Source organism: Oryzias melastigma, linkage group LG7 (assembly GCF_002922805.2).
Source record: "Oryzias melastigma strain HK-1 linkage group LG7, ASM292280v2, whole genome shotgun sequence".
Lineage (NCBI taxonomy): Eukaryota > Metazoa > Chordata > Actinopteri > Beloniformes > Adrianichthyidae > Oryzias > Oryzias melastigma.
Window position 1 is genome coordinate 21,880,264 of NC_050518.1, and position 24,694 is coordinate 21,904,957.

A 24,694-nucleotide genomic window follows, 5' to 3' on the forward strand; every position below is an offset into this window, starting at 1 on the left:
TTCATTTAAAGGAATGCTTTTATTGATATCCAAACATTTACAACAAAAATGCTCTCTAAGTGATTTAGCACAATCTTCTGATCCCTTTGAACAGTCGACATAAAGCTGTGGAGCTGCAGGCGTCTCCATGAACTCCATCATCCCTGTGAGGCCGCTGCTCCTCAGCAGCTTCATCCTTTCAGTGTAAAAACTCTCACATCCTCTCCAGTCAGAAAACTAACGGGAGCACGAGCTCAGGTGAAGATACAGACATGCTTTTCTTCTTGACCATGAAGAACGAGATCAAACTAAGAACCTGTAACAGATATTGGCAACTGAAAGTGATGGCCTGACGAGTATGGCACACTGTCCCCCGTCTTTGAGAAAAAAGCCTTCGGAGAGCAGAAACGATCAAACGGGAAGATGCAGTGGCTGAAGGAAACGGCGTCATGTCAGATGTGTTCATCCTGGAGCTCCCGTTCCTGACGTGCACCTTCACTGAGTTTGTAGCCTGAAAAAGCCGCTCTGATTGGACGGTTGTCCAAACGGCTGCCGGGCTGAACCGCGGTGGTGATAAAGACGGATCCGAACGCGGCGTGAAGAGTCAAAGTCTGCAGCGCTTCACAGAAAAGAGCAGTTAGTGTGAATCTTTAGGGGAAAGGGGAATTCATTCTGGTTGGAGGTGGAGGTGTTTTAGTGTTTCTGGGCCTCCAGCGGGTTCGGCTGCAGCAGAGCGGTTAGTTAGTGCAACTAGTGAAACTGGTTAAATCAAAGCCTTCAGAAACAGCAGGGAGTAAGGCGACAGGAGAGCCGACATTCAGCGGGCGGCGTGCACGGGGACAAAGCTGCGGGCGTGACTGAGCAGGCAGTGGCGGGACGACCGGCTCCCGGTGCGGCTGTGTGGTTAGGCCTGCCGTCCTGAAACGCCGTCACCACCTTACACTCCCACAGGTTGATAAAAATGACGTAAAAACGTTTTGCAAAGCAGTGTAAAATAGTTTGTAATAGAAAATGGTTTTATTTTTCTGGTTTTTACATCCTGGGGTTGCAGACGCCTGCGCAGCTGCAGACGTTAGGAGGAAGTAACGTCTGCAGCTGCAGAGGTGTGTGCAGAGACAGAAGCGTGATCAGGAGGGTGAGTGTTCAGGAACGGAAGGAGCCAGCCCAGTAAACCCTCCCAGAGATGCTGGAACTAACCCCCCACCACCCGCAGCTCCACCCCCAGGCCGACAACCAAAACATCTGTAAGCGTCTGAGGACGACTTGGACTGAACGTAAAGAGCATCTCATGGCAGACGTGGTTTAAGGGAACATTTGAAAGCAGTGAGGCAGAGTTCTGGGGTCTCCAGCGGGCTGTTGTCGGGGTGGGGGGGGGCGAGCGGCAGAGAGCTGCTGAGCTGGGGGGTCGGAGGTCAGGGCCGACGGAGCGTTGAGAGGCGATTCCAGTACAGTCTAAGGTCAGGAGGAGGATGGCGGCGAGGAGGAGGCACTCAAAAAGGGGGGTTGTCCTGAGCAGAGGGGGGGTCAGAGGGCGAGCCGGCGGCGTCTCCGTTTCCTCGGGGACCGACGACCTTAGTCTGAGGAGGAGCAAACACACACAGGTCACTATGTGGCAGCAAACCCGTACGAGGCACCAGAACGCTCAGTGAACCCACAGAGCTGAAAATGTTCAGGCCCTTTTTTCCTCTACGGTCATGCTGAGGGTGACGGGGTCTAAGACACAACATACCAGGTGAGACGCAGAGATGTCATGAAGACTTTTGACTTTTCTAATCCTCCTAAATCCTCTGGACTGTAAAGGTAGCCTGTTACTTACATACTACCACTGTTACTACTTATTACTACTGATAGTACTTAGATGGAAGTATTTACTCACTGTGTGGCGACTAACCATCTAACTTTTTCTCACCAAAGAGGAGAAAATGCTCACAACTGGTGAGTGTTCATTTCAGACCCTTTAAAATATAAGTTTATCTGGATTAACTTATTTCCTATTAGTGCTGCCACAAACGATTATTTTAACAGTCGACTAATCAGTGGTTATTTATCCCGATTAGTCGACTAATTGGGTCATGTTCAAACTGGATGTAAAGCACACATTTTAACCATAATTAGCTTTAAAAAACAACTAAAAACTAGATATATAGCATCACCTGCGATGATGCTAGTGTGAATGCTGTAAGCTGAATTTGGCCGTAAAAAAGGTGCTAGTGCTGATAGCTGAAAACGCTGAAGCTGATACCCAGCTAAAATATTAGCTAAATGTCAAATTAGCCTTAAAAAGTGAAAAAAGCCCATTAGCCAAAACAGCTAACATGTAGCTGAAATATTAGCTAAACTCCAAATTAGCCAAATAAACCTTAATAAATGCCAAAATAGTTAAAAACTAGCAGAATGTCATAATAACTTCCAACTTTACTAAACTCTGACTCCATATAATATAGAGTAATGACTAATAGACTATTTTAGTCGTCGATTAGTCGACTATTTCCTATTGAGATAAATTTCTATCGCGATAATTATGGCTATCATTTTATCGCCCAGCCCTACTCAACAGTTTGTTTTATCTGAAAAATTCAAACTAAAATCTGAGACGTTGTGCTTTACAGTCAATATGTCTTCCTGATTATTTCAGTTGGAAGCCTGTGAACCGTCTCCTTGTTTCAGAGGAGGATGGATGAAGCGTGGACAGAGAGTAGAGCGGTCGAAGACTGGGTTAAAACGAACAAGAAACAAAAAATGTCAGCAAGTCGATCATCCTGGTTAACAAAACCTCCATGCAGGTTTAGAGACGGGTTTGAGATCAAAGGGGAACAGAGAGAGCAACTTCTGCCAAGAAGAAGTAATATTAAATGAGCTGAATTTCCAGACTAGCATAAAAACATTTTTTTTATTTTGTTAATTGTGTTGTTTATCCCTCTAAAACTCAGATTTCAATTTCAGATTTGTGTTTCTCCTCATTTTAAGCTGTTATAACTTCTTGTGACGTGTATTCACTAAGGAGTTCCTGATAGATGTTAAAAATTCAGTTTTCAGGGGGAAAAGGGCAAAAGTAAAATTCATGGGACATTTTATAACACTTTTATGGTTCAAATGAATGGATGAAATCCGCGGATTGGCCGGCCCATCCCTGAGCTCACCTTCAGGTTCCCCACTTTGTCCTCAAATGACTTGAAGGTTGGAGAGTTTCTGAAAAACAGACGAGTCGTCATTTACACACAGAAAAAAAAGTTCAACTAAAAACAAAACACCCACAAGGCGGCCTGAAAACATACAGGAAGTGAACACGTGTCTGATGGGCTACATGACGAGATTCACTAATGTGGACATCAGGGACAGACTTACAGGCATGCGGAGACATGAAACATACAGCAGCGTCAGACGGACACGAGCAGAGCGTTACTTTACCTCATGGTGGGCATACTTATTGACTGGCGAATGGAATAGTTGCTACTTTGTAAGCGTGAAAGAGAGGAGACAGAAGTGTCAGAAGTGTTAGCCTCAGACTGCAGAGCGAGGACAAATCTGACAAAACACCATCAAGAACCACTTCAGCAGTTCAGACAGAAATTATAGTCCTGGTTTTACCTAAAAGAATATGTTTAGGGATAAACTACAGAGCATCAAAAACCCCTCTCACTGCTTATTCAGGTTTTTACAGGAAAGAAAACATGGAACTAAAGTTTCAAAATCCAAAAGAAAACGTCTGAATCTGTTTTAGAGAAAGTCTTCTTCCTGATTAGCAGTTTATGCCTTTATTTCAACTCCACTTAACTCTACTACACTTTAAAAAGGTTCTCCTCACTTGAGTGTTTGGCGCCCCAATAATGTGAATTATTGCTGATGATCGTCATCTACATTTGTCAAAAATTACTGGAAAAGTCAATAAAACATTTAATTAAAAGTGTGTAAGAATAATAATCCAAAAATCAGATTTAAAACTGTAAATCTATGGGGAACAAAACGAATCTGCTGGTTCCATAACCAGCATTTAAATGGCTCTTCATGGTGGAATTAAAAAGTAAACAAAGAAAACAGAAACTGTTTGATTATAGCAGGAAACATAAAACAAAAGAATTTTTTTGTGTTTTTTTTATATTGTCTTCATCAACGTCTATCAGTGAGTTTCCAGCATTTTCCTGTTATTGCAGAACCTGAATCATCAGAGATTCTGGATTTCCATGTTTCAGCATAAATGAAATACCTGTCTGAGCTACAACTCTAAACTTTTAAGTGAGAAATCAAATATTCTCAGTTTGTAAAAAGAAAATAAATTCTTAAAGAACTAAGACAAATACACACACTTAAAGTTGCTGATAAAAGAAACATCTAGACGTCCTACAAACCCCGGAAGTCTGAGGAGAATCTGGTCCTGAGAAAACAAACGTTTAGCTTTACATGTCTTACCTAAAGGAGTTAGAGAAAGGCAGAGCTCTGCAGGACGAGCCGAGCAGCAGTAAAAAAACACAAAGACAGAGTGAGAGACGCAACAAAGACACTGCAGGTTAATCAATGTGAACACCAGGAGGAGCATTCAGAGAGAAGAGCCGTTTGCTGCAGCAGAGCAGCTCAGTTATCAGCTGCATGAATCATCATTTTCATACTAAACACACAATCATTTCCCTGGAGTTCTCCGTCTGCTTTGGACCTGTGGAACACCGTTCTGACTGTCTGCACACACTCATGTTGTCAACAACCCCGTGGAGAGCAGCTCCCATCAGAGGAAGTATTGCACTCTCTGTCAGCACTTACACGCATTTATTTCTAATGCACATTTCAGGAGCCAACAGGAAGTCTTTAGAGATGGAGGTCGGGCGTGGAGTCCATTTGCTGCTCCACAAACAAACCCTGAGTGACCTCTGACAAACACCTGAAGATCCGAATGACGTCAACATGATGAACGTCAGCAGCTGCAACGTCTGATTTTCCTGAAAACAGACCTCTTCCTGAACCTTCCATGAGGCCAGTTCAGCTGCAGCGTGCTGGAAGTGAAAGGAATGGAGAGGATGACTGCTGCTGCTTTTCTACAAAAGTTTTTTTCTTCACTGCCGACTTCTGACAGTTCAGAGCCTCCAGCCGGTCCGCGGAGGAAGGATGCTTTTCTCCACAAAGGAACCTGAAGGCTACGGAGGCCAACACGGCTCACATAAGTGGAAAAGACACAACACGATGAGTTGTGCTTCAGCTTATGTCTGGGTAACTGGTCACATGACCTCCATATCATGACAGGTTTCTAAAGCTCTCTGGTAATACAGAGAAAACCAAGAACCCACAGACCTGATTCTGCTCAGGAGTAAAGTGTTCAATCACAACAGCAGTAGGAGGGAGGGTGAATCAGCAGAGTGACAGATACACTTGAGACCAGAATCCTTTCAAAAGTAATTTCTTTGGAGAGTTTGGATCAGTAAACAGGTGAAGGTTTTCATGGATGACCTGTCTGCTGGCGTGTTGCTGCTCAGTACCTCATGTCTCCCAGCCTCCTGCTGATGGCCGTGCCCACTGTGCTGAGAGCGGCGCTCGTCTTCTGTCCCGCCTGAGACAGAGTCTCCTGAGTCTTCTTGTATCTGCAGATCAGAGAGGAAGACGACGATGGAAAAGGGAAAGTTGGGCGAATGCAAGACAGAAAGTATGAAGGCACAGATACACAGAGAGGGAGGGGAGACAAAAAAAAAGGAGGATGTCAAATTAAACAATTGAAGGGAAGCAAAATCACTTAAAGGGGCCCCACCATGAAAATTCTACTTTTTGAGGTTTTAAGTGCATTAAACTGTTCATTCCTCTCTATAAAGAACCCCCAAACAGTATTTTGATCCGTTCACACATTTAAGAGTAATCCTGTAAACACCTGCACTGTCTGCAGCAGCCCCTCCCATACCCACGAAAACGAGCGGGTAGTATCATGGTGTGAACCGCCCCCTCCATGAAGAGTCTGCTCTGACAGCCCCGCCCCCAGTGTAACACAAACACTCAATTTCTCCACTGAGCTGGCATTGATCAGCAAAAAAAAACAACTTTCATTTTAGATGCAAAGTGCAGACGTCGAGCGTATTTCTGTTGTGAACCAGTGATGGCAGGGCCCACCAACGGTACATGTATGGTATGTGCATCCATCTTTGAAGACGTTTGGATACTGTTTATTTTTGTGGGAGAAACAAAGAAAGAAAGACTCGAGGATGACGTCTGAAACGGGCGGCAGCCACACACAGCAGCAGGCGGAGCTTCAGGAATTGAGTCGTTTTACTTCCGGGTAGGAAAAAACTCACAAAAAATAACTCCTATTTCATAAATAATTTGTTCTTTTAGTGGTCCAAAGGTAATATATGATCATGTACATGGAGTTCACTCTGAAAGGTTTAAGAGAATCATGGTATGGCCCCTTTAAAATCTCAAAAAGTTACTATTTCCTGCTGCACAAGCGCGGCACATGCTTCTGTCAGGAGCTCTGCAAACAAGGCGACTTATGAAGATAACTCCACCCATCACTTCATTTACCATGAACGATGAGTCTACTAGCATGCTCAGCCTGCCAAGCATCACAACATCCACTGCAGTTAAAGAGGAGTTAGTCATTTTCAGGACAGGCATGAGAGAAAGCTTTAGCAACAACAGCAGGAAGGAGCCAGACGGGAGCTGAAGGCGGGATGTCAACGCAGGGATGAGGAGCAAAAACGTGACGATCAGCACAGAGAAACTCAACTGTCCACACGGCAGACACTTTTCTGCTTCCCCAACAAAGAAATGCAAGTTTCTTCAGCAAAATCCAGTGGGACAGAGGTGGGTCAGGAGAATCTATTCAGAACTTCAGGTCTTTCTGCTTTGAAGCTCATTGATTCTTTCATTGAAACACCCCTTACATACACCATCACCAAACAGCGACTCAGCAAAGACAAATCTATTTTTTTTATTTAATTATCCACCAAAAAAAGCTCTAACAGCTTCTCCAGCTCTTCAGGTTTTTCTTCATTTGATTGTTTTCAGAGCTGATGTTTCCTGATGTTGTGATGTCATGGGGAGGGAGCAGAAACCCCGCCCACTCAGTGTAATCTGCATCAGGGATTTCTTTTTATTATTATTATTAAAAAAAGAACGTATATATTGTTGATAAGATAAATGAAAAACATCATGAAGTGTACCAAATACCAACTGAATGCAGTTCATGTGTCAAATGATGATTCAGGTTCAATATGTTTGTATTTTATGATTTATCATAACTTTATTGGTGCTTTCGATCACCTGTTGTCCTACTTTGTTTTATTTCTCCCTCTTGACAATTTGTATTGATAAATACTTAGTTTTGGTAAACAAATATGAGTGTATCATGTTTAATTTGATGAAATCATGAATACATTTATCTATTTAAAAAATACACTACATTTTCAAGGCAGCGTTTATTGTTTGTAAGCAGTTTCACCACCACAGTTCAGTTTATTTTGTGATTTTAACCTTAATGGAGAAATAGATTTAGAAGGAATTCATTGGATTATAAAAATATCTATAGTTGGAGTCAGAGTATTCATACTTGCGATTCACACGAGGGGATTCCATGATTGGATTTGGTCCATCTTTACTAAATCAACGTCTTGTATCGTCTATTATCAAGATAGGATTCATGTAACAGCCACAGGGTATACAGATGTTGTTCCTGATGTCTGTGAAACAGTTATTCCAAGTCAAAGGTACTAAAACGTATGCAGTACATACAACCTACCCACTAACCATTACCTTTCCTGTCTCCCTTTCACAGTTTTGGGTCCATTGACTGTATATGAACTGGACCGCATAAGCTCGACTTCACCCATGATGTCAGTTCAGTCGCCATTTTTTTCTTTCATGGTAAGGACGGCGCCATGTTGGAACCAGAAATCGTCGGTCAGCAGTGATTGGTCGGAGTCAGTTTGAGTCAACGTTTCTTCCACTTTCAGATGTCAGCTTGCTGGAAGCCCACACCCCCACCACTCGTTCAGACATCTCATTGGTCAGTTTAAAACTTGAATAACTGGCACTACAGAAAAAACTGAGGATTATCAAGAAAATGTTTAAAAAATTGTATCAAGACATGAATGGTTATTCTGACCAATAGAATGACTGAATAATAGCTGTTTATTTCTCTATAGACTCTCTATAGATTTTTAGTTTCTTGGAGCCAGCAGTTACTTCCTGTTTGGAACACCAGGGGGCGGGGTCACCCAGTCCAGTTCTCATATACAGTCAATGGTTGAGAGTAGCAAAGCAAGCGCACCGAGGGTTTGGTTACAAACACTACTTTCAGAGTGTTTTTGCGTACACTGATGTCCTAAAGCGGCTTCAGAGGCGGGCCAAGTCATGGTTTAGAGCACTATTCTCCAAAGCTGAGAATCTAATACTCCACACCCTATAATGTGTTGGTAGATACTTAAAAGAGCTCAGCATCAAAAGATACTAAACAGACCAGTGCTGCTTCATCTATGCTTCAGCACCATAATCTGGACTAATTAGAGAGGAGGGGGGCAAAAAGAGCTGAAGTGTTGGTTAAACTGACATCTATGATATTAATTAAGTAAATCACTAACAAAAAATTAGTTGATTAATTATTAGCAATCCTTGTTCCTCCTCCTTTCTAGCAACCATCGTGTCAGTGTTTAGTGACTGAACAAACTGAAACATTCTTCTAAAACAAAAAGGTCAGGTTTAAGAAAACAGACTGAAAATAGAGATGAAAACACATTTTCCATCAGAACTTCTGTATATAAACTCATGATTAGATATCTAGATGTTGGATTGGTTAAGAAAAGTAAGAAAATTACTAACTGCGCGTAATTTTCTAAATACGTGCTGAACTTTTTTCTTGGTTGCATGGATCCAGAGGAAGGGTTAAGGTTAGGGTTGCCATTTGGGTTGGGGGATTAAACCACCAAATGGTTTCTGAGCACGGCTGTGTCTGCAGCTCATCACTCCCCCAGGGGAAGGGTCAATGAGGAGAACAAATTTCACACACCTAGGTTTGAGAGATTTGCTACAAACAACAACATTTAGCCGTAAATATTTAAAATATGTGTATGAAATGCAGCAATGAGCATCTTGGCTGCACGTACTACTTGTGGCCAATGTCAATTTCTGTCCATTTTTGTGCCGTTGCACAATAACATCGGCCAAATAGTAAATGAGTAAAACCACTGACATTCAAAAATTCACAAGTTCCACCTGCAGTGATAAACTGTAGGTCAAACTCCACGAGAAAAATAACTTTAGGAACTGAAACCACTGGTTCTAAAGACAGAAAAGCCAACTTAAAACCTGACATTTGCACCAAATTCGACCTCAGAGACAGAAAAGACCCGCTGAGCTACAGGAGCGAAGAGCGCAGAGAGACAAACGTCCCAGAAAGCAAACCGAACGGAAACAAAGCTGAGCTCATCTACAACAGTGTAAGAACAGAGAAGAAAGGGGGGAACTCACGCTTCAGAGTGGGCAATGTCATCCAAAGTGGCTGAGGCAGTGAGATATCTGAAGACACAACAGCAGCATTATGACACATTCTCAATGCGACGCAGTTCAACATGCAAGTCCTAACAACAACATTCAAACATTTTACATCTGGACAAACATTTGATTGACGGGAGGCTTGTAGGTCGGAGTTACCGTCTCTTAACTGTTAATGATCAAGTATAGTGCAGGAGAACTTGGTTTACAGCTTAAAGTCCCCCATGACATTTTGTTTTAATTTTAAAAAAACGTTCCAAGTATTGTTTCAATTATGATTACAACGTTTTTAACCAAAATCCCACAACCTAAATGTCTTAAAAAGTTGTTTTTCATGTTGATTTGAAGCCTCAGTTTCTAAAATCTCCTCTGAGGGGGCGTGGCTTTTGGTGCTCCGCCCCTGATCCCCCGTATGATTATGATAGCTCTGTGTCTCGCTAGCGTAAATCTTCACCACTGCTACATAAGAACATCCATCAATCTGGGTAATGTCCAGCCGTGTGGTTCTGATCCGGATGTCAGCTGGACGAGGAAGTGAAGATCTTCATGGACAGAGCTTCCTCCCAAATCCTGATTCTTTCTCCTTCCAGTTCACCAAAGACTCTTTTAGCTAATTCTCCAATGTTTATTGACTGTGATCAATACATTCAATCATTGGTTTCTCAGAGTTCTTGATAAAATAATCAAAGCTAACATCAAAATGCTCTTTCATTGATTTACAATCCTTTCCAACTGCGGTCAAATGAGCCGCCGTTCACATTTCCGTGGTCACATCAAGAAGCTCCGTGGAGTCTGGTGGAGATTTTCCAGCGTTCTCAGTCCTGCTACCGTAAGTATTGGATGAAACTCACACCAAAAATCCAGTGATGCTGATTTGACCACAGAAATGTGAACGGCGGCTCATTTGACAGCAGTCAATGTGAAGATACCATCTTCTCTTCTCCAGAACCTGAACTAGACACTAGGAACAGATGAGGGTTTAGTGCATGTGCAGCAGAGCTGTTGATGGAAAGAAGATCATTCATTCAAACAGAGTCTGTCCAAGACAGTTTGATTGATTTAAAAGGAGAAATACTCGGAAATGCAAAAATGAAAGTATTTCTATTTCTATTTGTTCTCTTTCATAAGAAAAATCCCACAAATACATGTTAAAAACTCTAAAAACAGGATTTTCATTGAAGGGAGATTTTAACCAAATGAATATTGATTGAAGAAACATTGATATTTGTTGATTTTCCTGCCCGAGGCGTCTTCCTGTTGAGTTCCACCAGTGAAATCTCCACAGCCAGCAGGTTTTCTGTGAGCTGAAGACTCCTTCAAACCTGTTCTACTGCTTCAAAACCGGCTTAAGGCCCAACAGGAGTCGTGTCATCGTCACACTGCTATTTAGAGAATGTCACACATTTTTTTTAACCGGTGACTTTTCTCCATTTGAACATCCGTTCCAAGTTTCAAGTAAAAAAAAAAGTCCTAGACAAATAAAAAAGTAAGAAAACGGAGTCTACACACTTTTATAAAAGTAAAAATAACTCTTTATTTCAAAATATAGTGTTTATAATTCATACTAGGCATCTGGGAAAACCTTTGAAACTCCTGTGAATCCTACAAATTTGGCCTCACCCCTATGATCCACCCATCACAATTTAGTTCCTTCAGCTTAGCTGTTATTAACCATGTTGGGCTCTCAGAAGGTCCTTTCTCAACCCTTCCAATTGGTTCATGAGCAGCAGGTCTGTAAGGTTTGGTCACCAGCCGTCATGACTGAGTGTTGGTTAAAGATTTGCTGCTTCCTTTTGTGCTCCTGAACGTCCAGATAAATAATCACAATCTTCATGACAGCAGACGGTAAGAAACAAAAACCCCACATGGAGGTAATCAAAAAGTACATCTATTTCTGAATGCAGCAGTAACTGAAACCCGGGCAGGTCAAACTGCCAAACTGTCGGCCCAGACCAACTATGCGAGGAAGCCTGCCAATCCAGTTCCGTTTGGAAGCAGCGACGTGGAAACTTCCAGCAGCTTCAGAGCTCACGGCCTCGAGAAAAACACTCCTTCTAGAGGTTTCCTTCAGCTATAGACTGTCTTCTGCCAGACCGCAATCTTCTGCAGCCCTTCAACCACCAGCAAGTGCTGCAAACACGCTCCCTGCTCAAACGCTATGATTCCTTTGTTTCATGTCTGTCTGATTAAAAAAAGGAAAAACAAATATGAACTCAAACCCAAAACCTATTGGTGTCGTCTTACCTTCATTTACAGAACAAACGGCCCAATTATAATTTAAAAGCAAGAACTGATAGAGTAAATGCAGTAAAGTTGCATAAGACTACTACAAAAAGGGATGTAGGAAGTATTTGTACATTAATAAAAGTAAAAAAAAAAATGGTTAGAATTTGATCTTTGAGGATGGCAGCCATAACTTTAGCTCCTAAGGGTTTTTTTTCTGACCTTTATGAATTCTGGTTATTAATCTGCACATGCTATGATAAATTCAGAAATAGTGTTATATCCAATTACATAGTCATATGATCTATTGATAGTAATGACCTGTATCTGTGTATCTGTGTTGATAAGGTATAAATCTCTGATTAGAAATCATGAACGGTGTATTGATAATTCATGTAAAGGACATGGTAGGGTCGAGGGTTTATACAAGTTCGCTTCCTCCTACTCCCTTTCAATCAATCTATAATTTGATGCCTGGTTATCCTGTCTGACATGTCTACATGGATGTAAATCCTCTACTGATAGTATTGCACATGGATTATACTTGTTTTTGATTGCTTGAGATAAACCATTTCAAATCAAATCAAGGGCTAAAACTGCTGGAGATCGTTTAAAGTCTTTGTTCCTGAGGACCTGTTAAACTTTTTCTTTACCCATGAGTCCATGTGTCCTTGTTGCAGTCACTAACGTTAATGTCACAGACAGATGTTCCAGTGTTTTTGCTCGTTTCCTTCCTGCTCTTTCAGCGTTGCAGTTAAACATATTTCTTTCATCCAAATAGAAACTACAGTGATTTCCATGCTTGATGTTTTTTGTTTTTGTGTAGTGTTGAGACTCTTCCCACTTTCAAGTGAAGCTTGAATTAATGGTTTGATAGTGATATTACTTGTGCAACACCATAAAAGGACCTTGGTTGTCAATTGGTTTATTTTAAATAACTGTCATTGAATCATTAATACTTTTTCCCAGTAATTTAACTTCATCTAGACCAGATGTGGGCTGCATGGTGGTGTAGTGGTTAGTGCTCTTCCCTCACAGCATTAAGGTCCTGATTAAGGTTACGACTTTTTTGTGTGGACTTTGTTTCCCCAGGCACTCAGGCTTCCTCTCACCGTTCAAAAACATCCTTCATAGGTTAATTGGTATCTCTAAATTGTCCCAATGTGTGAATGTGTGTTTGGCCCTGTGACAGACTGGTGACCTGTTCTGGATGAACCCCACTTTCACCCAACAGTGGCTGGATTCTGACTCCAGAAGGAATTCAACAGGTTCTGAGGATAGATGGAGGGACCAGGGATGGTGAACTCAAGACCTCAAAGGGCCTCACAGCACTTTAACTGGATGAGGTATGTCCAGCCAATCAGAACAAGCCAGAACTGGGTATGCAAGAAAACAGGAAGGTCTGTGTCCCTGAAATAGACTTAACCCTCCCTGCAGGTGCGCTCCGAGCATGCTCCATAGTTTGCTTCTTTGAGGATGTTACAGGCGTCAGCAAAACTAAGATTAATCAGAACAGAGACCATGCAACACAGTACACGAATTTGCAGTACTAGGAAGTGTCTGCAGAGCAAAGACTGGTCAGTGGTTCTGATAAGACTGACAACAACTAAGGAGTTCATTCTCGGACACTGATCAAGGAAATCTATTTATATGTTTGATAGTGAAAGTAGTGAAAGGATTTTTTTACTAAAAACCCAATGTTACCAACTTTCTTTTTTATTTAGAAACTATAAACATGTTTGTAGAAGGTTTGTAGCATTTTAGCAGTGTAGTTTAAAGCTTATATTACGAGATTAATATGATTAAAAAAATGATGGTGTGCTGGTGTAACTGCCTGTTATGGGTGGTGTAAAAACAGCTTTATGCCTTGAAATGACAAACAAAACCAGTATTTTGGGTGTTGGGTAATGCAAACATTTCTGTAAATCTTGATTTAATCTGGCTCCTTATTCAGAATGGGAGACATTTGCTTTAATAGTGTGAAAACAATAATGATAGAGTGAATCCTTTGTTTTTGGAGAAATAAAAGGTAATCCAAGTGCTAGCAGGATTCCCAGAGAAAGGCTTTTTACTTCTTAGAGACATTTTCCCAAGAACCTTCAGCTTAAAATGATGTTTTTACTGGAGGGAAAATGTCATCCTAAAGACATTTTTGTATTTGTTGGGATGTTTTCTACTTCTTCCAGATGAGCAATGAGATTAAATAGTAAAATATTTCAGCATATCACATCAGAGGTCGCCATAGCGAATCAGCTTTCATGGATTCGCAAAGGTGGTTTGGCAGAAAGTTTTATGCCAGAAGCCCTTCCTGACTGAAAATAAAGTTTTGATAAAAGAGCAAATCTATTCTGCTTTTTCTGTCAAAGGTACAGATACAGCATTTCTGTTATTGTAACACTTACTTTAAACGTACAAAATATAAATATTTTTGTTGGTTTGCATATTGCAAAAGTAAATGTGGCAGACAAACTTTCCGTCACACCCTTCAGAGGTTTTCTACCTTTCAGTATAAAATGTGATGATCATGTTTAAACACAAGGCAGCAAAGTCTCAGCTTTTGAATCAGAAGTACTTTTTTTCAACAACAAAACTTTAAGAACTCTTGTAGCAACTGAAGTTACTTTGAGTCTATTTTGTGGAAGAAAGCTGCAGCAATAACTGCTAAACTTTGAGCACAAACAGAAAAAGGCCAGTCATGCTGTGAGGAAGCACCTGATGGGCTTAAAATAAGAAAAAAAATGCTGCTACAGAAGAAAGATAAGGAAACGTGTCATCACTTCTGCAGGAACAAAGACTTTGAAGAGGAAGTGAAAAAAGATAAAACAGGAGGGAAACAGAGAAATGAAGAGAATATCTAAACCTGAGTCAAAAAGACCCTTTTTGGTACTATTGTAATGAAACTGACCAGATATGTGTTAACCTCACAGAGACCATAGCTACCTTTGAGAAGAGAAAAATGCAGCATGAGTGTTATAAACCGTGCAGAGCCAGCAGCTGATGCTGTGAGGTTGGCACTTAAATATGAAGGAGTCTCACTTCAGTGCTAAAAGTCAAAGCTCACCTTCAGCAGAGCGCTGACCCTGGGAAAGCCTACTTAACATAGACGTATTGTTCAAATTCTTTGCAGAGAGAAATTTTCTGCAAAAGCGTTCAACTTCATACCAGTGTCACAGTGAAGTTAGACACAGACTGGTGACGTGTTGGCAAACAAGCTGAGAAGGTGAGAAGGTCAAAGGATGGCTGACCGTCACACCAGGAAGAGCACAAAGCCCTATGCAGCTCAGAGCAGAACTCGTTTTCAGCTGCTTACACTGCAACTCCACTCAACCACCGTTTCACAGCCTTTCACAGAGACAGGCGGGAGTTACAAAGCAGAGCTACACCCGTCACTCACACCAGGGACAGATGTCCCGGAGGAGAAACTGAGCTGCAGTCTCCTCATTAAGAGGTATTCACACTTCTCTAATGTCGACTGGATCTTTAAAACGACTCCAAAACTACTTTCTCACATGAAAATAATTCTGATACGGGATCAAGGACAACATATGTAAGATTTAAGCACAACCACAACAATCTATTCACTTGTCAAAAGATGAAAAAAAACAAAGAAAGATATTTAAAAATTGTATTTATGACTAATAAATTACTATAATCAATGTGGCCAGTATATGAAACACTTGTGCAGGTGGTGGTTACGTTAAACACTAGAGCAGGTGGTGGTTACGTTAAACACTAGAGCAGGTGGTGGTTACGTTTAACACTTGTGCAGGTGGTGGTTACGTTGAAACACTTGTGCAGGTGGTGGTTACGTTGAAACACTAGAGCAGGTGGTGGTTACGTTAAGCTGACATAAGCTGCACATTTGTTAGATGTAGCGGTAGTTTTTAGTAATTGATTTTGAGAGGTTTTCTGTGTTAATGCTATACATAAACTGCTTTGTTGTAATCTCCACCTTCATTCATTTTAAGCTTAGAGTTCTTCTGCGGTCGATGGTCTTACTTTGAAGTCTTTTTCTCCCTTCACTACGTTACACCATCACATTTTTATCTCCTAACACATCCTCTATTAGATGCCATGGAGCAGAGTTAAAATATAACGCCTTTACCTGATTCGAGCTGAATCTTAAGGATGTACTCTGGATTTGTTTTTATTTCTCAATACATGTCTTTAAACTTAAACACCGGTTAGTTAATGTTAGTAAATTTAAAATAAATCAAAGTAAAAGCTGTTAGTATAAGTTTCCAAATGATGGTCATTTTTCTTGTTTCTTTTTCTGTTCCAGACTTAAATTCACCAGGTAAAAGACTAGGAAGTCTTTCTGATCGTGATTAAGTTCATATCACAACAAAGACAATTTTGTGACTAAAAACTCTTATCTAGAGGAAGATATCAAAGAAACATGCCTAAAGAACTGTTCTCTAAGGTCAGATCCTGTGATTTTGAGCCAAACTCTATGTCTCCTGTAAAACGAAACATCTTGCCTTAACTGTCAGATGCAGCCTAATTCATCCCACAAAAACTTTATGTTAGCAGCATTTGTCCAACTACTCCTTTGAACTTACGTTGTGTAGCTTAAAAAAAAGCAATTTGGTACTAAAAAACAAAAAAAAAGTTACAACTATAGTTTACTTGCAAATATCAAAAAGGATTTTGGTTTAAAGAGAAAGAAAAATATTGAGACATAAACTAAAGTGAAACAGAACAAAAGTACACTTGAAGGTTCTTGACAAAGGCCTTCTTCGACCAATCGGAGCCTGCATACGTACGCGTTGGAGGTCTGTACGTCCTGCCAGCTCTTGGTGAGATTTTGCCGCAGCTCATCAAGGGGGGTTAGGCCAAGCTTCCTCTTGAGCTCTGAGGCGTGTCTCTCTTTGGCGGACAAAACCTGACGCAGGGTGTTGATCTCCTCCTCCACCTGAAACACAGCAGTCACTTCATGTTTAGTGCGCCATCAGAGGACGGAAACAGACGGTCAAACCAAGACTTTAAAAAGTAGACTTTAAAACGTAGACGGTCAAACGTAGACTTTCAAATGTAAAAAAATACTTCCAGAACCTCTGTGGTCTTGTGCTGCTTCTTCAACAGTTTCAGCAAACTTTAAGGAATAGAGAGCCACACTATTGCACAGTTTTATACGATGTGAAATGTAGCCAATAGCCGTTTGTGGCTATACAGGTTAAGAGTAACAAGAATACTCAATTACAAATAAAATATAACCTTTTTTCCCCCCAATCAGTCAAAGAATTAAGGTCCAAAATTCAAACAAAAAGCATATAATGTAACAAATATCATATACACATTGTAAATGGCAAATATTTTGATTATATCCCTTGAAAAAGAGGTTTTAAATCTCAATGGGATCCACCCCTGGTTAAATAAAGGTTAATAATAATAAAAATATCAACTATGGGTGTAACAATGAATCGATTTATCAAACCTGATCGATCTGTCTGGGGCAAGTTGTTAATCCAACTATACCAATATAAAATTGTTTAAAAAAAATCTGTCACAGCAGACAACACACATGATGCATCAAAAAATGATCAACCATCATTCCAGTTCAATTTGTGGAAACACTGAATTTAGTAAAGTCATGTGACCATACAGTATGCTAGAATGTTCTAATAATGATTATTCTGATGTGGAGAAACAGCAGTGGGCTGAACTTTATCAAACTAAAATATGAATGGATTTGACATTCATTCTTGTTTACTCGTTTGTTTGTACAAATATTTAATTTATTAACTTGAAGAAATACAATCTGGAAACTTCACCTGCACTGTTCAGTACCAGGTATTTATCTCTGAGTCACCCTGGTGGAAGTTTTGGATAAAGATGCTCTAATTGGGAATATTACAAAATCTAATGATACATTTTCTGTAAAGATGCAAAAAGTCATTTTATAAATCAAATCTGTTGCAAACTGTCAGTTTAGATTAAAGGACTGTGAGGTTATAATATTTTTATTGTGTCTATTTACTATCTTCTTGTCTTGGATCTACTGGAACTGTAGTCAGAAAAACTTTGATGATGTGAAAAATGTTTTTAGGATTTGCTTTAAAATAATCCGAAGCAACAGAGATTAATATACTGTTCATTGGAGAAGTTAACCAGGATGTTGACAGAAAAACCTTTTAAATGTGACATTGTTTAAAATGACAAATATCATTCGTTTCTTTAAAAAATCTTTTTGCTTTACTGATATGTTTTGTTGATTCTGATCTCCTATTCTAAATGAAGGTATGAATGATGGTAATTAAATATATATTTGTTTCATTTTCATGAGTTAAGCTAAAAGACGCTCATAAGCATCTATTCCAACATAATATACTAGGAAGAATGGTTTGATCTGTGACTTGGATCTCCGTAAGCAACAATCCTTCTGGCTCAACAAATAAATATTACTTTGTTAAAACCTATTTTCCATAAACTGTTGAAGACAACGAAGAAACATTACAACAAAAGCAACAGTAAAAGATAATAGTAGAACTTCTGTAAAACTTTTTTTGTTTTCTTTACTCTTAGATTCTACAGAGACGTACCCGCTCATACTTGATATAATCACAGTGAGGAGCACAGCCCTGGACCTACCTTGGTGAGCTCAGAGCGGAGCTCCTCAGCTTCTTCTTCTGTCACTCCGGGGGGAAGAGGGTGAGCAGAGTTTCCCATTGCTCCTCCAGCAGGCATGTCAGACAGCGCGTCTGAATGATCCATGCTATGAGCCTTATGAGGAGAGTTCAGGTTGATATCTGGGACAAACGCACAGGGAGAAGGTAAAGAAAGATGAAAAAGATGCTGGAACATCAGAGACATTAAGAATTCCTACAGAACACTGTAAAGCTTCAGCATTAATGAACACATCAACTCCACAAGCTGCACATAAGATAACAACTGCTGGAAAAACACAAAACGTCCCTGTGAAAAGTCTGAAGGAAGAGCAGCAAACTATGATCAAACAGGTTAAACAAACTATCAGAATTCATGAAAGCCCCACCTGCAAAGTATATTTACCAAGGAGGAGTAAAAAAAGAAAAATGAAAGACAATTTAGAAATTTGCCATCAATAAAAAAGCAATTAGTCCTCAAAATCCAGTTTCTGTTCTTGTGGTGAATGTTCAACTCATCTCTCAATGTGAAAGTAAACGCTCAGACTTCTACAGCTTCCAACGGACTGAAATGTCCTCTGGTTTGCTGGCAGTCCTGCTGGTGGACAAACAAAGAGGTGTTGACTGTGTGAGATCACACTCCACACCCAACCTAACCTGAACTCTAACCCTGCTAGACCTGAACCCACATGGCTCTGCCGTTCCAAGAACCGGCCCCGCCACGCTGACAGCAGCTTATCATGTGGACAAAATAAAAGCCAGATTCAGAGATACACTGACTGACAGCAGGAACGCCGCAGTGTGTTTAAAGGATTTCTGTGCAGAGCAAAATAGAAGCAATGATCTAGAAAGGAATAGTAACGGCAGGTTCACTCCACATGGGGAAACGCAGCAAAGCGGAGCCTGAACGGAATCCGCTTCACCTCCAGTTCACACCAGACGCATATTTTTTCGCACCGGTCAGCCGGAGTTATTTACAACTTCTACAATGAATCTGACATCCTCCATCTTGACTTGTCGCCAACTGCTCTCTGCAATTTTGGGGTTACTGCAGATTGATTTGGTAATTTCAAAACTATTTTCAAGCATTTCATCGTTTTTTGTAGATTATGTCTCAAGACATTTTAATATGAGAAACGACATGTTTTAGTTTGTTTGTGTCCAAAGATCAAAGATATTTTGTTTTAATAAATAGGCTTCAATGAGCAAATGTTTTCAATATATCTGAGAGTATATTTATGAAGTCTGTATATTAAATATATGTTTTGAAACTTTTCAAATGAGTAATTTTGAAACTTCTTGTTATTCCCATAATAATTTTTGTTATTTTTTTTCTCGTTGTTTTTTACTTTTTACTGATCCGAAAAATGATCTGAATCGTGACCCTAAAACCGTGACACGATCCGAACTGCGAGTTTTGTGACCCATCACACCCCAACCGTCCACTATGTGCACACACACTCACAGCGAGCTTGCACAGAGAAATGGCATCTGCTGACTCAGAAGCGGTTCGAAAATATCCAGATAATCACGGAGGATAAACATCATCCAGAGCAGGAATTTATTATGGATGAAACTGGAAAATTTGGATAGAGATGCCCTCTCCCACTTAAACTATTGAAGGAGGAAGCATGCGCTTTTTTAAGGCACAGACAGAATGACGGTCCTCATCGAGCTGCTTTTCTCCTCCAGAATCTGGAATTAAGTTGATCATGTTCAAGGTTGGAAAGTTACAGTATGTTGAAGATTTTGTGTTTATGCGTCACTGGCGACGCCTCAGGTGTTAAAGGGTTAAGGTAAATAAATAACTGAAGAGTTTTAAATGGGTGAACATGGAGTTTATTCATCCATTCATTAACTAATCCATTTTTTTAATGTATAGTCACAAACTGAGAGCAGAAATCTCAACATTGACAATGATCAACATCTCAATGATTTAGCTCCATTACAAAACCAGAGAGAGACCATATGGAAAATGCTTTTTTGTTTTCGTGGAAATTTATTATGACAATGATTTATTTCCATAAACAATCCAAAGTTAGCCACAATGAAACTGTTGAGAAAGGAGAGACAAAGACAATACTGTCTCCTTTCACATCACAACAAAGCATCAATCTCACAGGCTGGACTGACCGTAAAAGATCATCAATTTATAAAAACAAGTGTTGATTTAACCAATCACTCCATATTTTTGAAACGTATAAAGTTGAACTCATACAAATAAGGTTCATTGTAAAGGGCAGGCATTGAAAAGGTCACAACAAACTGCTTTGTGTATTTCTTAATCAACTTTTTACACAACAAGACACACATGAACACTGTGATAAGGGAGGCACACAGGAAACAGACAACACCACCAATCAGTCCGCTGTCACCAGGACTGAGGAAGAGGCGCTGTATCGAGCAGAGGGGCTCCTGGCAACCGCTCTGGACTGCCCGCTGAAGGTCAGCTTACAGAGAAGGCTCAAATTCCCAAACTACACACTGGAACTGGCAAATACCAAAGCAAGGGGGAAGAAAAGCAGATGTAATGCAACCAGGTTCAGCTTCAGGGGCCTTACAGACCAGAGTCAAGGCAGAAGAGCCATCTGGAACGGTTCTGTCGGGAAGACTTCTAATGTGAAGTGATCCGAGGACAACACAAACACTACGTAGCTCATTACTGGCTGGGCTGCTCGGATAAGGGCGGACAATTCTGAAGGTGTAGACATGTAAAGATCCAGACCAGTTTTCATAAAATAAAAATCAGACATAGCGTTTTTAGTACTTTAAACTAAAATATCAACTCACACAACTACAATACTTGCATTCAAGATTCAAGGATCTTTTATTGTCATTTCACCACAGGAGTGAAACAAAATTTGTGTCTCTGGTCCCAGACCAGCCGTTTAAAGTGCGAGGATGACAGGAAATAAAAGACATAATAATGAGAAACACAAACGTAACCTGAAATCTATTGCAAATCCATTGGAGTATTACACAATTCCCATGATTATTGCACAAAAAACTAAAATCAAATGTTGACAAAGGAAAAGAAAAACATTTTTCATCTGTATTTTCTAACAAATAATTGAAACCTGAACGCAAACAATTGACTGTACATGAGAACTGGACTGTGTGATTGTGATGTCACTCAGAGGAAAGTGCTTACTTCCTGTCCCAATGGACTGAAGTCAATTCAGTCACCATCACTGGGGGGTGGGCAGACAGTAACATGACAGTGACATGACCCAGATTCTATCAAGACAATCAGGCCACAGAGAAAAAAAAAATATGGCGCTCAAAAATTATTAGCCGGAAGTCCCTCCCCCTGCTGGTCCCTCCCCCTGCTGGTAAGTTGGAAGTTGTTGGAAGTCCACTTGAAAGCGCGTTCAGGAGAACCTATCAGATGTTTTAAACTTTCAATGTTAGACCACCTACTTTGATTGAAGCATCTGATTGGCCAGTTTATAACTTTAAAGAAAAAATATCAAACAAAAGAGGATCGACTAGAACACAATTTTAAAAAGTTATCAGAGCAAGAACAGCAATTCTGACGAATAGAATGACTCAGTAATAGATGTTTATTTATTTACAGAAGTCTAAAGGGGTTCTTGGAGCCAGCAGGTACTTCCTGTTTGGAGCCCCAGGGGGGAGGAGTCACATACTCCAGTTCATATACAGTCATTGACGCAGACAAGTTTCAAGTGATGAAGACAACAGAACTGTATTTTAAGGGAATGTTCTTTATTTGGACTAATGCAAATATTCTTGATTACGCCTAATGTCAAACACGCATGCGCCCTGAGTTTACCTAACTAAGCAGGGAGCTGGTGCGTCTGGGACCAGACAAAATCACCAAAACAACACTCCTTGTTTTTCTCACACACATAAGTGCATATTTTATAGGCAAGTACCGAGTCTATTTATAAGAGAAGGGAGATAATTTAAAGAAATAAATAAATAAAAAACAGTTTTCCCCCCACTGAGCCATAGCCAGTACACAGAAACGAAGTAGAGCCGGGACAGCTGCAACATTCCCCAATTTCACCTGCTGTGGTGCCTGGCACGAAGCAGCGGGCCCGTTCTCACTTTTCCCCCGAATACACGCACGATTCAGCCACAATTACTGAACCAAAACCCGAGACCGCCTCCAGGGCGACAGCCCTGCGAGCTAACACGCGGGTTTCTGGAGGAAAACAACATTTAGAGCAGTTTCGCATACTCATCGTATGCTAAGTGCAGCTAACTTGCCCCAAAGGCTAACAATCATCGTTACCTTGACTGGCAGGGTCCATGGCGACAATCTGACAGAACAAGAACTCCTCCTGAGTTGACTTTCACTCCGAGAGTTCAACTCGTCGCTCGGAAACCTCGAAGACGCCGAAAGACCGAAAACAAGCCAGAAAAATCTGCTTGACAGATGCCACAAACACAGTCGTCGGGGTTGGAAGTGTTCAGCACTTAAACGCCCCAGCTCCGATATCCGCCCGTCAAGCTAGCATGAATGATGTCACATCCGGTTAGGAGCTTCAAAATAAAGCTCGGACGTTGACAGCTCCACGTTTCGTGGTCTTCAACATTGTTTTTTGAAGTGTATTCATTCAATCAGTAATCATAGTCAGGCCCAATATAATGAAATGTGTGGTATATACTATGGAAGTTTTTTCATTTTTATTTTTTAGCCACAATTCAAAGGGTCATGCAATTCATGACAATGCAAAATGAAATTCAGTATTTAAGTATGAAAATACATTTTCCAATTCAGAATTCAATATTAAAACTAAATTAAACTCAAATAAGACCATTTTAAAGCTAAAACATCGAACAAAATCCAAATCTATTGCATCTTAAATTCCAATAGGTTTTTGATATAAATTGCCAAACATTTTGCAATTTACAATTCAATATTAAAAATTGCAATTCAATATTGGAATTTAAAAATGAATACTTATGAATAATGGCCAAAAAACGTCATTAATATGCATTCACATGAGTTGAGGTTTCAAATGACAGAATTCATAAATAGTTGCACTTCTGCCACCTTCTGGATATACTCGTCTCCTACAGTTTTACATTATTTTGGTAGGTTTAATCACAAAATATTAATACTTTTACATAATAATATTATTAATAAATAATCAACACTGTTATAGTCAATATTATTGATCATGCTTAAAAAGCCAAAGATTGTAAAGGATAGGAGGAGAGAGAGAATTAAGCTTAAGGCAATAGGGCATAAAAACAGATAGAATTGATGGCATTTTGTTCTATTTCTTTAAAACAACATGATTTAGTGAAAGAAAAGATGAGTCTAACTGTTGGACTATTGAAAATTGTGATGGGAGAAATTTAACACCCAGACTTTTTTAGAGCGTAGACCACACTGTTGTAACAGCTGTATACTGCGAGTTTGTATGGTCCTGGTAGATACAAGGGTCTCAGGTCATTAGTGAAGCATCCTGAGATCCTCCATGTGTGGGGTTGTGTAGTCCCTCTCAGATTCCTGCCTAAAACACAACTATTAACAAAGAGTGGTACCAGATCATTCTCCTGACCCTCCAGCTTGCAAAGCTAGCTGATCACCACTAGCTTGAGCTGCTAGCTTTGTGGAAAGAGCGTTTGTGTTATCTTGGAGGTGGAGCAGACTCTTCCTGTAGGGGGGTCTTCTCAACTTTTCAGCTCTTGAGAACTGCTTGTTTTTGTGGGTATGGGAGGGACTGGTACTGAGAGCGCAGGTTTTAGAGGATTAGAAATGTGTGAAAGGATCAAAATACCGCTTTGGGGTTCTTTATTAGTGAGGAATGAACACTATAACACACTAAAAAAGTTCATTTTTCACGGTATGGCCCATTTAAAAACGAAGGGTCAACACTACCAACGTGGAGTTGATGCATGACCTCAGTGTGATTGTAAAAAAATTGTGAAAATGCCTGTAACAATATTTCAGTGGAACATACAAACATCTGACATAACACCCGGAAAAACCCCAAAGCAGCAAACAAATTCATATTTGTGTCATTCTCAAAACTTTTGGCCACGACTGTAAATGTGACATACAGGAAATAAGCGTTTATTTGACTATTCCTCAGGCAAATTCCTTACGCTTTTATAAGCCAGTCCATTTTTAAAGGAATAACAGTCCTGGACTATAAATATTTACGGTGTTTCTAATAAAGGAATGTTGGTAACTCTCAGACGTGAAAATGTAATAACTTGCTGAATTTAAGATACAAAAAAACTAATCTAGAGAACAACAGCAAACTGAAAGGTGGACAAACGATAGAATCTGCTCGAATTACAATTACATGGTTAAAAAAATAGTCCCACTAAAACAAGGTTTCTACTTTCAAGACAAATTAAAGAAGAAACAAAACTGCCATTGAGGTAAAAAGTTTTTTGTCATCTAGGACACTGTTTCTGTCTCAAATTTAACCTTTGGAAATGTA

At 40.1% G+C, this 24,694-nt stretch overlaps 1 protein-coding gene across 6 annotated transcripts; it reads right to left on the reverse strand.

Annotated features, from left to right (window-relative positions):
• On the reverse strand, positions 1–22,764 carry tpd52l2b (tpd52 like 2b). Of its 6 annotated transcripts, none has more exons than XM_024292950.2 (9): positions 22,525–22,764; positions 18,253–18,410; positions 16,428–16,576; positions 9,415–9,462; positions 5,442–5,543; positions 4,387–4,413; positions 3,388–3,429; positions 3,120–3,168; positions 1–1,556 (listed from the first exon to the last, which is right to left on the reverse strand). In XM_024292950.2, exons 1-9 carry the CDS (start codon positions 22,541–22,543, stop codon positions 1,470–1,472), a joined length of 681 nt encoding a protein of 226 aa, XP_024148718.1. In that variant the 5' UTR covers positions 22,544–22,764; the 3' UTR covers positions 1–1,469. The 6 variants fall into 6 exon arrangements, with proteins under 6 accessions (XP_024148718.1, XP_024148717.1, XP_024148720.1 ...); XM_024292949.2 differs by having other exon boundaries at positions 3,388–3,432; XM_024292952.2 differs by lacking the exon at positions 9,415–9,462.
• Between the last annotated feature and the right edge of the window lie 1,930 nt (positions 22,765–24,694).

What these genes read in the sequence shown, in the direction of transcription:
- tpd52l2b (XM_024292949.2), bottom strand. An exon ending in TCCGCTCTGAGCTCACCAAG is followed by an intron (nt 16,577 to 18,252) that starts GTAGGTCCAGGG and finishes GCTGTGTTTCAG; the next exon opens with GTGGAGGAGGAGATCAACAC. An exon ending in ATAAGTATGCCCACCATGAG is followed by an intron (nt 3,169 to 3,387) that starts GTAAAGTAACGC and finishes TCTGTTTTTCAG; the next exon opens with AAACTCTCCAACCTTCAAGT.